Below are 15,260 nucleotides of genomic sequence, written 5' to 3'. Positions count from 1 at the left end.
CCGGCCCGCCAAGTACCTGCAGGAGCCAAGGGCCCGGCCCCGGCGCCCAACGGCGGCCACTTCTACGAGGGCCCAGCGGAAGGTAACGCGCGGCGCCGCGGGTAGCGCGCAGCCCGACCCTCTCTCCTTCCCTACCCTGGCCCGCCTGGGCCTCCCCGCTTCTCCTTCCTGCTTGCTTATTTCTCAACTTTTTGCCCCTTTCGCCTTTGGCCACGGCTCCCTCGGAAGCCAGATTGCCCCTGGTCCGGGCTAGGCAAAGGCCAGTGCAGTGTGGGAGGCAAGGTCCCCGGTGGCCCCGGCGGCGGGAATGGGAGGCAGAAGGTCAAGGAGAGTGGAGCGGCGACAGCCCGGGGCCGAGTCGGGCCCGATGGCAGGAAGGAAAGATTATATTTGGCCGGAGTTGTGCTGGAACTGCCACCGACCCAGAAGCGAGGGCTGGGCCGAGGGTCCGGGAACCACCCTGAGCCCCGACGCTGGCTTTTGTGTCTGGCTCCCGTTGAGGACGCAGAGGCTGGGCCTCGACCTGGAGTGGCCAAGCGGGTCTCAGCGGAGGATTTGTGGCCTGACCTTGCTGGCCTTTTCTCCCCCCGGCCCAGCCTCAGCAGGAAGGGCGCTGCCTATGAATTCGGCGTTCGGTGGAGTGGCCATAGCTGGTCCCACAGTGCGGGTACCATCTCAAGACAGAATAATTAAGTCCTTTATTTCTCAGACTAACCTGGCCTCCCCATCGTTTTGCACGGTGATGGTCTTCTTCTCACCTTGGCGTCCCCGCGCAGGATCCTCCTCACCGTTGGGCCGTCGGGAACAGCCCTGGGAGGGCCTAAACCCTGGGCTCCTCGGGCTCCTGGGCTAAGGCCCACTGGGCCGGACCACCATCCAGGAACGTGTCAGAACTGGTCCGCCGCCCGGCCGCTGCCCACTACACCCGCTGACCTGCGGGACTCTGCGCTCACGCCCACCTCACTTTGCTGCCACATCCCGCAGCTGAGGCCCAGAGCTGGATCCTCAGAGATCCGCCCATCCCGCAACCGCCCTGCCTTGCTGGCGCTTCTAGGCCCTCTACCGAGTGGCTGGACAATTCGGGCCTTAGTCCAGCCTGGGCGGTAGGAGTGTGTAGGGGAGGGCGGGGAGGTGTGTGGGGGTCAGTGGAGGAAATGAGCGAGTCCGCGGAGCTTCGTGTCTGTGCACTTTGAAAGAGGTTCTACTGATAAAAACCACAGTTGGGACTTAATGAGAAGCAGTTGGTCTGGCTCCTCTGATCCCTGCCAGACGGCGGCGGCCGCGCAGTGTCGAGAGCACCGCCAGGGACAGGTACCCGGCCTGGCTCAGCGCGCCCGCATCCAGCAGGAACCACTCTCTCGCCCGCGTTGCGCTGTTTGCGCTGCATCCTGCCGAGACCGTCCGGGTGCCTGGACAGCCCCGGAGCTGAGCTCACTGCGGGGAACGCTAGGGCGGAATAAACGGCTGGGAGGAACCCAGCAACCTGGGATCATCCGACGGCAAGGATGCGTTGACAACGAACGAATTGCGGAGAAAGAAAGCCCCATAGTGTAAACAACTAAAAAGGAGGAGGAGGGGAGAACTGAACAAAACAACGGAAGAGGGCGGCGAGGAGAGAGAAACGGTCGACGGCGAACTGGGCAGAAGAACCGAAAGGAATAAATGAACGAACGAACGAACGAAAAAAGAAGCAAGCGGAAGATCGAACCAAGCGGAAGATCGAACCAAGCGGAAGATCGAACCAAGCGGGTAAACGAGAAAGAGGGAAAAGACGGAGAGAGGGAGAACAGATAAAACGAAAGAAAACGAGACATCCAGAAAGCATAGAGCCTAACAAAATGGGAACAAGTGGGATAGAAAACTAACAATTCAAGATGAGCGGACGACAGGCCAAACGAAAAGAAGGCGCGGCGGTGAGAGAGGAGCCTGGAAGGAGACCCTGGCCGCTGCTCACCTACCCAGGAGTCTTGCTTTGTCAAGCTCTCTGGCGGCGCAGCAGCAGAGAGGACCTTGGCGCGGTTGCTGGGAGGGGATAGCCAAAGGGACTCAGGCCACGCAGCCTACTTGGTGCGAACTGATGGGCGAAGGGGGATACTGCCTTTTTTCCCTGCTTTTAAAATACTGGGCTCGGAGCGTTTCCAGTTCAGACCAGTAAGCGCAGCAGCTGTGCCCCATCTGCGGTGCGATCTTTGCAGAGGCCACACATTTGCGCTCTTGGGAGCCTTGCGCTCCGAGCAGAGCCCTCGCCTTGCACCCTCGCCCTGACGGTCTCAGGCTGCCCTTTTCAGAGAACTCCCAGCTCTGCTCTGGACCCTGGCTATGTCCTAGCGGTATCACCCTAGTGCCTTCAGCTCCTGGATGTTCTGAGGACTGGGAAAGTGATCAGCAGTTTCTTCTTGTTCCTCGCTAATCTGTCCCCAGGCATGGTTTCCTGACCTCGGAACTCGCCCTCAGGCAAAGACTCCTGCTGGACTTTTGCCCCCAAAATCCACCCCACCTAGGCTGAGTCTCAGAGGCCGGTCTTGGAGGTGAAGGAACGTCCCAAATCCTTGGTCCCAGGCTGAGGCTTCTAAGCCAAGGGAGAGTACCAAAGCCCCTTCAGGGGTCCTGTGTTTATGTCCACTCCAGTATTCGCCAGAGTTACCCAGGTGTCAGAATAACTTCTGAATCGCTTAGACCCCAGCGGGGCGGCAGGAAACAGCAGACTACAGAGCAAAAGTTCAGCAAGAGGTATTTGGTCCTGCCGCTGCTGCCCTGCTGCCGCCGATGTCATCCCACCGGACCAGGGCTATCAGTAGGCAGCCTAGAGAGGTGCAGTTTCTGTGCAGCCCAGGGGCTTGAAGGGAGCACCTAGTGGGCTGTGGTGTGTGGCAGGTGTGAGGTCCAGGTCCAGGGTCAGGGACAGAGAACTTTGGTTGTATGTTCCCCAGTTTATCCTGGCTCCTGGCTTTCACTCTGGACAAATTGTGTGTGTGGTTCTGAGGTTGTGGAGGCAGAGGACACTGTGGGTATTGAGCCTCAGGCTCCCAGTGTCCATCCAACATGAGTACTCTCTTTCTCTGCCATCCACTGTCTGGCCCGGGTGCAGTGTCTCCTATACACACCTCAGATATGTCCCCTTAACAGAGCAGGCTTCCCTGAAAAGTTTAGACTCAAATTGCTGGCTTTCATTCCTGGGTGGCCTTTTCATGACTGCTGCCTTCCATTTCTTTCTATTTCTCTCTCTCTTTCTTTCTTTCTATACTGGGGATTGAACCCAGGGTGCTCTAATACTGAACTACATCCCCAGCCTTATTTATTAATAGAGACAAGGTCTCCCTCAGTCACCCAGACTGGCCTCAGACTTGCAATTCTCCTTCCTAGGCCTCCCCAATAGCTGGAATTACAGGCATGTGCCTGGCCATTTATCCTCTTTTAATGTGTTCTCTCCTGGACCTTGCTCCTCAGGAGGCTGCTCAGTGTTCTCTGAGAAACCACCCTGTGTCCCAAAGAAGGGAGATACTTGCTCTCCCTGGAATCCTCTCAGCAGATCAAGGAGGTTTCAGAGTAATGGCAATGAGAAGAGAGTAGTTCGTTGGTCCTTGGAGAGGGCTATAGACTGGGCAGGAATGGGAGGTGTGTGAAAGGCCAGCTGGCTTGGGCTCTTTCTTGGAGTAGCTGTTCTAAAAAAATCCTCCTGCACTTTCATCCCTTGACCATAATAGCTGGGTAGCTCAAGATCAGGAAAGCAAGTCCCAGGACCCCAAATCTGATCATTTTCTCTGGGCAGGTCCTATTAGATAGACAGCCAAGGGTGCAAGAGATAGATGAGCAAACCCCAGGGCTTTGCAGCGCTCTCCACAGTGTTACCAGTCCTCTTGGAACTCCTACTCTGACCTACTGTCACTCCTTTCCTGCCTAGAGTCAAACATAGCCTCCCTGAGAACCCAAGAAGCCAAGACTCTTCCCTTTCAGGTCATTTTGAGGAACTACCATATGAGGGGTGTCCCCTTTCTAGTCTCCCTGCTTTCCCTGACCATTTTCAATTATTAGATTCAACTTCTGTGACTTCTCCTTCCTAAACTTCTACCAAATGAAACCACCCCTAGAGCCAAACTATGTTTTCCAAGAGTGGAACATTTCTTCCCCTGGGTTACACCTGAGTTGTGAAGGACTACTGGTGTCTGAGCTATCGCTGCAGTCTGGGCATAATCAGAGGCCAAGCACTGTCTGACTGTCCCAGGCCTCCAGGACATATATGGGGAGCTTATTACAGAGCCTGGGTGGTCATGAGAATTCACTGATGACCTTCCAGAACTTGTGCCCCACCTTGCAGATAGGGGACTCCTTTGACCCAGATCCTGAGAAGCCTGTCTCTGGTTATATCCCCACATAACTGCAGCCATGACCCCATCACCAATCCTCAGGAAGAAACTTACATTTTGGTGCCAGCTAACTGGGCCTCCTGAGAGCCAGGCCCCCACTGGAGATGGGCCTGGGCCAGGGAAGGAGTGGTATGAGTCAGTGGAGCGTCTTTGTGGCGTCGTGGTTGTCATCCCAGTGGACTGTCGAGGAGGGATTTCATGGGGACACTGCTGGGGGTCCTTACCAGAGGGAGAGGGCGGGGGCGATCAGGGTGACCTATTTTTCACCATGCCCTGTCGGTCAGTCATGGTGGGGCTCTGACAAGTTTCCTGAGTGAGGGTTAGCACATCAGAGTGGGGCTGCTGGGAACTGTGCCCAGTCTGCAATCGAGCCTCCCTGTTTGTTAATCACAGGCAAATAGGGAGCAGTCAGAAACTCCTGAGGAGGGAGGAGTAGGCATGACGAGACAGACAGAGAAAGGGGCCTGTGCCCCATTTCAACACTGGTCCCCCACCTCCCCTTCTCCAAGTATAGCCTATCTGGCCTCCATCTCTCCATTGTTGGAGCTTAAGTCCTTGTCCAGACAACTTTAGGGGAAAGAGGCGACTTCCTTGGAAGCTTCTTTGTCGTCCCATCTTGTCCTTCACATAGCAGAGCTGGGGGATTTAATGTTGACCTGAGACTTGGGGTTCAGAGAATGAGACCCAGACAGCCCAATTAAAGGTGGTCTAAGCATCTCCACGCACTGCCATCTGATCCTGGAAGCTGACACGTGAGCATAAGGGTGTGGGAACCAAGACCTGCAGAGTCAGGAACAAGGGAGACCTTCCTGGCAGGAATGGGAGATGTCAACCACCCTGTCCTCACCCCCGCCTCCATTCTTGGCCCTGCCAGGGTGGCAGTCCCGGCTATGGCGCCAATCCTGGCACCTCCACACCCTGTGGGATACACCACCACAGAGCACTTCCCCGAAATGAACCCCCCCCTCTGGCCCCAGCAGATCCGCCCAGACCACAGAGCACATGGTTCCCTAGGGCCCCCTCCCCAGCTGGAGGCTCAGCAGGCAGGCCTCTGAATGCCAGGCTCCCATGGAGGGTGGCTGCTGGGAGGAAGGGCAGGGAAGGGAAAGGCAGGGGGAGGCGGAGACTGGAGCGTCAGTGTTCTTCCCCTCCCTCCATTCCACCCACAAAACCCCCGGTTCTCTTTCCATCCTCCTTTCTGTGTTTCCATTGCAGCTGAGGAGACAGCTTCCAAAGCCGCCAGCTTCCCTCAGCTGCCCTTGGACTGCCGAGGGGGCCCCAGAGACGGGCCCGCTAACTTGCAAGGCTCCCCAGGTCCCTGCCTGGCCAGTCTTCGTGTCCCTCTTTCCCCGGGACTCCCTGACTCCATGGAGTTAGCCAAGAACAAGAGCAAGAAGCGCCGTAACCGCACAACCTTCAGCACATTCCAGCTGGAGGAGTTGGAGAAGGTCTTCCAGAAAACCCACTACCCTGATGTGTACGCCCGGGAGCAGCTGGCTCTGCGCACAGACCTGACCGAGGCTCGGGTTCAGGTGAGGGCACCATGGACATTGGGTTCCCTGGCTGCCTTGGCCACTTGGACCATGGGCCAGACAGTGGAAGGGCTGGGAAAGGCAGCAATAGCACCTCACAGAACTGTTCCACCCAGGCCAGCCTGAGTCTGGCCTACTGGGGCTCACCCTCCATGCCCAGCTTCCCTACAGTCACAGGTTCTTCCAGCCTAAGTCAAGGTTTACATGTGGGTAAAGGGATAATGGCCTTTTGGAGCTGAAAAAGCTGTGTGGGAGTCCTAACTCTACCATTTACTAGCTGCTCAGGTGATTTGGGGGCATGTGATTGAATCTCACTCTCAGTATCCCACTTCAGGAAAAGGGAATGTTAGCAGCAACTTAACCTTGAGGATCACAGATGGAGCAGCATTTTAGAAGCCGAACACATATCAGGACTCCCAAGGTGGCTGCCCAGAACAGGAATATCCCTGATAGGGGTGTCAGGGTCATTATGAGCCAGTCACCTTTAGCCTCAGCCAGCTTCCAGACCCTTCCTAGGAGACCCTAGCTGGGAATCCTTCCATACCCCAACAAACTCTCCCCATGGACACCAGGTCCAGGGCTTCCAGGATGGGGCTGTGGTCTGCTTCCCTTAACAGGGAGCCCAGCCTGTGGAGAGGGTGGGTAGATGCTGAGAAAGAGGGAAGAGAAGGTACAGCACAAATCTGGCCCAGAAGGAAGTTGTTGTTTGCACCCATTTACTCATAGCAGTCTCCCCCATGCCAAGCAGGAGGTAGGGTGGGATTCTAGGGAAAGTTGAGGTGACTGCTCCAGTGGAAGAGTCTGCCTCCCTCACCAGGTGGCACTTGGCAGGGACAAAGCTCATGCTTATCATGCCTTGCAGAGGCCCTTCCAGAGATTCTTTAAAGGTGCTGGTCTGGGGGCCAACTTCGGATATATGGGGTGTGGCAGACTAGTCTATAGAGGCCAACTGCCATTAAGCAGAGAAGACCTCAAAGCTGGATCCAACACAGGAAAACAGGGGCTTAGGCTGTTTCTCCTTCTCTGCTGGGTTCTTCTGCTTACTTGTTCCTCCCAGATGATACCTAACACAGACTTTCAGGACCATCTCCTCAGGCTCTCCAGGGCATGGATTCATCAAGAAAAGTGTCCCCGCATTCAAAACAAATTCAGATTACACAAGCTATGGAAATCCAGAACAGGGATCTCTGGAGCATGTAAGCAGGCTTTTGGGGTGGGCTCTGAATAGCTGTTCCCTATGGAGGTGCTTGGAGGAATGACACATACCGCACTCACTCCCTTATAGGCCTTTCAACCCTGGAAGGGTGCAGGGGGAGCCACAAGGCTCCCAGACCCAGTCCAGAAGCTTCCCCAACAATCAAAGGTCTCCAGTAGAGATGTTTCTCTGAGAGAAGCATGACACTCACCCATAAATCCCATCCCATGGGGAGGAATAATAATAAGACCACATCTGGACAATGCATAGGGCAGATCCAGAGTACAGGTGGAGGTCCACAGTGGAGATTTCAGGAGAAAATGGGTGGTGAAAGGGAAGTAATTCCCAGTAAAGTCAACAGATTGGCTGGCTCCAGCCTTCTTTATTCGCCTGCAGAGGAGCAAGAGTAGACAAAGGAAATCCAGGCAGATGGGCAGGCAACTGGCCTTTTCTGACCTGGGCCAGGCCTGTTCTGGGAATCTCTGCAACCTGGGAGTGAGGGGATTAGAGCTATGGACAGTCTCTTAACTATCAGGGCCCTGCCTGCCTTCATGAGGAAGAATGACCATGGAGAGGAGGGTGGGGAGTATGAGGATTGGGGAATTTTTCATCCCAGCCCAGATAGTTGTGTTACTTAAAATGCGCACATGCATGTGCATGCATGCACGCACGCACACACACACACACACAGACATACACACAGAGTTATTTGTTTGGTTTTGTTTTGATATTATCAACATCTAACCCAAGCTTTGACACATAAATATCTGTTAAATTACAGAAGTAAAAAATACATACAATAATACATGCAACAGTATAGGGGCTCAACAACAAATTTATCTCAAACATAGATGTGCACAACACAGATATGCCACCCCTACCGAGAGCTCACAAATTAATGGGAGAGAGATTCCCAAGATTATGGTCACAGAATGTGGAGAGCATGATGAGAAAGGGCAGACAGAGGTGCCTAGCCTGAATATGTACTGGGGAGGCAGGTAACCCAGGTAGGCAAAACCTTAGCCAAATTGGCAAGGAGCAAGTGTCTGAGTGTCTTGAAGGAGGGCTATGGCCAATAAGGAGACAAGTAAGAAGAACTCAGTGCTCTTGCCTGGCAGGACTAGAGGCTGTGGAGTGGGCAGGGGCCAGTCCTAAAGGGTCTTGTTAAAGAGCTAGGTTCTGAGCCAAACTCTCTAGCAAGCCACTGAGAGTTTAAACAAGACCATGACCTGAACAAGAATGTCTTTATGATTCCTTGGATGCTGCCAGGTGGGTAGATGGAAAAGGAAAATAGGCAGGGAGACTAGAACTCCAAAACCCATGCACTGGAACACTAGGAAGTGCCCTGGGACTCTGAGGTCCACAAACCCCCCATATGCCCTGACCAGACACAGCCTGGCTGGAGAACTAAAGAGTAATTCAGCATGGGGAATGTTAGCTGAGGGCCTATGGGGCCAGTAAACCTCTCTGGGCTTGGCCCTGGCCCTGAAGACAGTGTGGACTCACAAGCCCCCACAGTTCCACAGTTCCAGATCCTCCAGCCTAGAGCCAGCTTCCACTCTACAGGACACAAACATCAGCTCTCTCCCCAGCAGGCTCCTCAGGGTTGCTATAGCACTCCCTCAATCCTCCCCAACCTATCCCCAGGTCTGGTTCCAGAATCGCAGAGCCAAGTGGCGGAAGCGTGAGCGTTATGGGAAGATGCAGGAGGGGCGGAACCCCTTCACAGCTGCCTATGACATCTCTGTGCTGCCCCGCACTGACAGTCACCCCCAGGTGAGACCCTAACCCCCCTCAAGTCAGGCCCTGGTGGGGTCACCAGAGAGAACATGAGCTCTGGCCCACAGAGACCTGGAATAGCATCAGGGCCCTGTGTGACTTGAGCAAACCCCTTAATTTCCTCTGCAAATCAGCTCTTGCCCCCTGAGTGACACCTGAAGAGCACAAGGAATCATAGAAGGAAGTTTTGTTTGGAGAAGCAGTGGTGGGCCTCTGGATGCCAGTGGGGGTGGTGGTTAGAGGTGACAGCTCTAGGCCAAATGGATGATTCTTATGAAGATTCTGGGGCCTCAAGACAAAGGGAGAATGACTAGGGAAGGCAGGCAGCTCCCCAGGGCTGCTGGCTCATGGCCTTCCTTTTCCCTCTCTTTTCAGCTGCAGAGCTCCCTGTGGCCCAGTCCAGGGCCCGGGAGCCCAGGAGGCCCTTGCCTTGTCTCTCCGGAGGGCATTCCCTCCCCATGCATGTCCCCATACTCCCACTCCCATGGGAATGTGGCTGGCTTCATGGGGGTGCCAGCCTCCCCTGCAGCCCACCCTGGCATCTACTCCATCCACAGCTTTCCTCCTGCCCTGGGGGGCCACAGCTTTGAGCCCTCTCCGGATGGCGACTACAAGTCTCCAAGTCTCGTCTCACTCAGGGTGAAGCCCAAGGAGCCGCCCAGCCTGCTGAACTGGACCACGTGATGGGTGGCATTGATATGTAACTGAGCTGCCCACCCCCATTTATGTTCTGAGCTGCTCTGGGCCCACCCTGCCTGGACAGCAGAGAGCACACACGTCTGCCTCCAGGGGCCTTGGAGAGCAGCAGGGACCCTCAGCCCTGGCAGGAAACATGCAATAGGGTCTTTCCTTTAGGACTATTTAGGAGAAAGGGGTTTCTAAGCAGACAGGATCCTTCCTGTTACAAAAGTCCTTTCATTCAAACTGGACTGGAGGGAGGGACATTACCCTGCCTACTCGAGACTGCCCAAGTCCAGCTGTTGCCTTTCCAGCTAAAAAGGCCCAACTCTTCATTCAGGGAGCCCAGGAAAAGGGGAGAAGAAAATTGAACTGGGAGGAACTCTTTGTTACACAGGGGAAACCAAAGAGTTTGGTTTATGACAAAGGGGAAACCAGAGTCGAGGGTTGGCCTCACTTCTCCCACCACCGAGGGGCATGCACCCAGTGTGTGGCTTGGAGGACAGCATGAATGGTGTGGTCTCCTCTGCTCCAGCCATCCCTTACTCCTGCCCTGTGCCCGATCTCCCAACATGCTATGCAGTCATCTCCTCCAAAGGGCAGAAATTCCTCCAGAAACCACCAAATATTTGGATTCGCTTCCATGGGACCAGAGCAGGCTAGGCCTTGGAAGCCGTGTTAGATGTAGGTCAGATTCAAACAGATTTCTATAGTCTTGGAGCCCCTGGGATTCTAACCCCCATTTTTGTAAAGATACTTTTGTAAACAAAACAAGTGTTGCCCGGCATTGTGATAAAAATGGTGGTGTTTTTATATGAGGGGACTGTGTATCCTCAGGGCTTGGCACTCACTTGCTTTTGGACTGGTTCGTGTCTAGGATCCTGATGGGCCACCAAGGATTCCGGAGCCCAGGGGAATGTGGGCCTGCTGCAGAGCCCTCAGGAATGATGAATGGCATGCTAGGCCCTGCTACCCGCACAGGGTCTCTTGTGGCTTCAGTGGGTGCTGGGAGGCAGGAAATTTGGGCATTGGAAAGAAGCAAAAAGCTGAGTTTGTGCTGGAACTGACAATGGAGGGGAGAATGAAAGAACAGGGTGCCCACCAAAGGCTCTGAGCTCCTGGGGTCTGGGACCCCAGAGTGCTGGGGGTGGGGCAACTGCCTCTCCCAGATGCCCCAGAAGCACGCCTGAGCTGTGGGGCGGAGACAAAAGCCAGAACTCTTTCTTGTGGTTTCCGAGTATTACCCATTCTATCCTTTATCCCCACTTTCTGCCTTATCTCTGAAGCCTGAAAGGCAGGAAAAAAGCAAGCCTGGCCCTCCTACCCTCCCAGTAAACACAACCACATTGCTCAGAAGAATTCCACCTCAGACACAGCCCAGCGACCCCCACCTCACGCCTCATCTTTCAGGCACAGAGAAACCCAAGCACGCAGACACATGAGTGCTGTGCCTATTCCCAAACAGGGAGCAAGTCTCCCCATGAGATCAGATTTCCCAGCCAAGAAAGTCACTGTGATGAAGCCACACATCCCCAGAGGAGCCAGAGCCAATGTCTTCCCTCTTCTCCCTAGCTACTGGTGAATTCTTTCCTCTGTCCAGATACCAACAGTAGGAGGGGCTGATCAGAAAGGGTGGAGTCAGGACAGGAGGGAGAGGTCCCCCAGCTACCTCCATGAGCCTCCTAGACCTTCACCCACTGGTCAGTGGTAGAACTGAGGCTTGAGCCTCCACCTCTGACTCCAGGGCCCACACCACTGCACTAGAAGTTTCTTCACCCACAGAGTGGTCAGCAAAGGTCTGGAGCTTTTGCTCCACAAAAACGAGAACTGTAAAGAAGTTGGTTTGTTCTAAAACAATTGTTGAGGTTCTACTCTGTGCTTGTAACTATGTGCCAGAGACAAGGATTGAGAAAAACATGATTCCTTCTTTCTCAACTTAGAAAGATGGAGGGAGGGAGGAAGAAGGAATCTGTGAAACTTAAGCAAAGGAAGCTGAAGTGGAAACAAGACAGGAGAAGGAAAGTCAAGCCTGAGATACAGGCAGCAAGAGTGGTATAGAGGCAGGGAGAGGCCAGAGGCAAAGGCCGGAGAGGGCCCATGTTGGGGGGGAGACCTGCTGGGGAAGGGCACAGGGAGGCCATAGACCAGCTACTGGCTCCCATCCAGGGGCATCTGCCCACAGCTCATATTTTTCTGTCCAGTGACAGCTAAATGAAGAGAAAGCTAACTTTACAACCGCCCACTTCACACATAATGAATATGAATGGGTATCCCGGAGCCTGTTCCATGGGATTATCTGTGAGCTGACGGGTCCTCCCACTGACTGGGCCATCTCAGCCGCCTGTCCCCTGGCTGGGTCAGGGGCAGCCCCTCCACCTGCTTCCCATTAGCTGTGCCCCCCTCCTCCCCCACACCCCTCAGACACAGCCCCAGGTCCTCCAGAAGCCCCTGCCCCCAGTCTCACTCCACAGGTGACCTGAGACCTTAGTGTAGGCCCTGCATTTTCCCAAGGCCAGGCTGGGGCTCCACTCACTCCTAGGACAAGGAAGGGGAAGTGACCCCACCAGGAATCCCAATGTTAGAAGAGCTGCTGGGCTCAACCTCCCTTTGCTGAAGCTCTTCTCGGCCCCAGTGAGGCCCACCTCAAGATTCAGACTTTCAATCTTGGTCCTGGCATGGACCAAGTCAGGACTAGAGGGTTCTAGCCATGGAGCTCATCAGTCCAGGCTTCCTGCTTCAATAGGGCACTGGGAAATTCAAGAGGCATTCAATCTTCCCCCCACTTCCCCCAGCCCCTTCCACATCAACCTGAATTACAACCCCAAAGTGCAAACTCTCTATAGCCACAGATAGGAACAAAGCCCCAGAATGGCCAGAAGTAGGCAGACATTTCCCTGCACCAGCAAAGGGAGCACACACCTTACCCCTGCCCCAGCCTCCCCCTCTGGGCATCTGTGCCCAGAGCCTTTGATCCTGAGGCCTAAGGCCAGACCCACTCCATTCCCATTCAGACTGAAGCCCAGTCTCTCCTCAAGTGGGAGGATACTGGCTACGACCACAGGGACCTTCAGATGTCTACCTGTCCCATAAGAGAAGGAAGCGTCTGCAGTGTCCTATTCACCTGAACATCCAGGGTACCCAGGCACAAAGCCTAGTCCAGAGCAGGACTTCAAGGTATGACAGTAGGGTTGCCAGCTGTGGCTGGCTCTTCTTCCATTCAGAGCAGCGAACTAGGATAGAGTGTAGGCCTAAGATGTGGTTCTGCTCTTCAACATTTGGTTCTGGTCCTGGAAGGGGATTTATTTTCTAAGGAACATAGGAAATGGATGCAAATTCATAGGTTAGTCATGCAAGGGCCATTAGTCATGCTAACAACTGCTACCAATTATTGTTGTCCCTTGCCAGCCAGGTATGTGGTTCCATTACCCATTCTTATTCAGCCCTCACCTCGGGGCTATTATGAAACCCAGTTTCACAGTTGAGCTAACTGAAGCATAGAGCTTGATTAGCTTCAAGCCTCTCAGCAAGTAAATGTCAGAGGCTGGATTGAAAGTCAGGACTATCTCAATCCCAAAGGGAGCAAACCCCTTATTTTACAGCAACTGCCTGAGGCTGACTGCAACAAGTGCCGAATGAATACAGCAGCCACTGCAACTGAATGGTCAGTTCATTAGATGACAGGAAGCCAGCCTTGAAGGAGATAAGCCCAGTAGGTATGGCAGGGGGGGCTGACACAGAAGGCCTCTGGGAATGAGAGAAAGAAGTTAGGGTTCAGAAGATAAAGAGGGGGGAAAAAAAGGTAGCAGCAACCCCCAAGTTACCTTGAGGGCATCACGGTAAACTAGAAGGTAGACCAAGTCCAAGGCTGGGTGACCTAGTTAGGACCTAAAGCCAGGGACATCTGCCATGACTCTTCTGTGCCAGGGACCAGGATAGAGCAAATACTAAGTACTGACTGAGGTGAACAAATGGGCACACTGGTGGAATATGCTGGGGATGATTAGTATAAAGTGGAACACGTATATTGCAAGGGCCTGGGTGTAAGTTCTAGCTCTAGCCCTTATAAGATCTTGGGCAAGTTCTTTACCCTCTCTGGGCCATGGTCCTCTCATATGCAAAACAGGGATTGCAATGGTATTTCCCTTTCAGGCTTATTGTGAGAAATGGATATTCTACATAAAGTGTTTATAACAGTAGCTGGCATAGTAAATACTCAGCATTTGCTGAAAACTAAAGTAGAAAAATGTACGATATCGTGTCTGGCACTTGTTTGGCTTCCATTAAGTGGTACTCTTATGATTAATGAGGGACAGTTCAAATCTACAAAGGGATATAAGCCTCAAGTAATGTGACCCTGTGTGGATAAGGAGCTCTGGACCACAACTGGCTTAGCAATAAACAATATTCTATGTTAAGCATTTATCAAGGGCTTTGTGTACCCCACCTATCTCATCATCCTGATGTGATATAATGACTGGGTGGCTCCAAAAGATATTTCTGCACAAGGACCTGGGTTCAACCTACCACTAGCAAACTCTGCAGCTGTGAAAAGCCCCTTGCCCTCCCTGGGCCAGTGTCTGGGCCAACAGATGAAGGGATTCACTTGCTCAGGTTTGACAGTCCTGTGTTTTTTTCTGCAGGTTAGAGGAGAGATTGGGAAGTCAACAGAGAAGGGGACCAAAGCTTCAGGCCACGCAATTTCAGTGACCTGGTTGCATGCTGTAAGAATGTGAAGACGCTATCTTTACCACATGGAAATCTCAAGATACATACTTCCTATCAGTCCTGGCCAAAAAAAAAAAAAATCCATCACACACCCAAGAACAGTGTCAAACTCCTTTGTCCTGTGCAAGTTCCTTTGGGAAAAAGTGCCATTCAGTCATAGAGACTTCCCATCCCAAAGGTTTTGTGACCCTTGAGTGCACTGATGGCTTCTGTTTGGTGCTCCTAATTATGCTGCACAGCATGGCCAATCCCGAGTTTCAGCAAGCACCAAACCTATGCACCAACAAAGGGGACTTTATCAGTCAAGACCCCTTTGAAGATTTAAGGCCTCATACATACTGCTTAGAAGTAAGATAAAGAACCTTCTAGCAATTTTGAAAAGGAAACAGTCCTTTCACCAGTAATGAAAATGGTAATATCCACTGAGGTAGAGGCCGAAAGTGGAGAGAGAGAGAGAGCCAGACTTGATTAGGGATCTGAGAGCAAATGTAGGTTCCAGGAGGCCTCAAACTGATGCCTACCTGCCTTAAGGTTTTCCTTGCTTCTCCCTCAGCCATGGAAAACTCCCCTGTGAAGCTGGCTCCTGATGGTCTGTTTCCTGGGTTCTGAGCACCTAAATTTCCTCTCAATCTCAATCATGTGCCCCAGTGAGGGTCTGAGCAGCTGACCTCCACTATGACCAAGCATTGAAACTGGTTTGGTTGAGGCCAGCTCAGGGAGGGTTATTCTAAGAAACCTGGGGCTCCCACCGAAACCATAACAAACCCAGGGTGCAGGAACACTCATAACTCCATAACCTGGAGCCCTGGAGCTGGGTTGGAGCCATCCAAGACTGATGTGGGGAGATGACATTTTGGACATTTGTAGAAAGGCAGAAATGAGAATGAGAAAGGCAGAAATGAATGAGAAAGGCAGAAATCCTGACAGAGGACAAATGGGTGACCTATCAATGCTGGCAGAAAAAGCTACTTTTGAGATCTGGAGATT

The 15,260-nt window shown here is 53.2% G+C and overlaps 1 protein-coding gene across 1 annotated transcript; it reads left to right on the top strand.

The window, feature by feature from the left end:
• Position 1: 1 nt before the first annotated feature.
• Positions 2 to 10,361, top strand: Alx3 (ALX homeobox 3). The gene is made up of 4 exons (XM_048815139.1): positions 2 to 82; positions 5,580 to 5,896; positions 8,739 to 8,867; positions 9,246 to 10,361. Exons 2-4 carry the CDS (start codon positions 5,732 to 5,734, stop codon positions 9,552 to 9,554), a joined length of 603 nt encoding a protein of 200 aa, XP_048671096.1. The 5' UTR covers positions 2 to 82; positions 5,580 to 5,731; the 3' UTR covers positions 9,555 to 10,361.
• Positions 10,362 to 15,260: the final 4,899 nt, after the last annotated feature.

This window comes from Marmota marmota, unplaced genomic scaffold (genome assembly GCF_001458135.2).
Source record: "Marmota marmota marmota unplaced genomic scaffold, marMar, whole genome shotgun sequence".
Taxonomy (NCBI): Eukaryota; Metazoa; Chordata; class Mammalia; order Rodentia; family Sciuridae; genus Marmota; species Marmota marmota.
The sequence above is the reverse complement of the archived record's forward strand: the minus strand, read 5'-3'. Positions and strand labels throughout refer to the sequence as shown.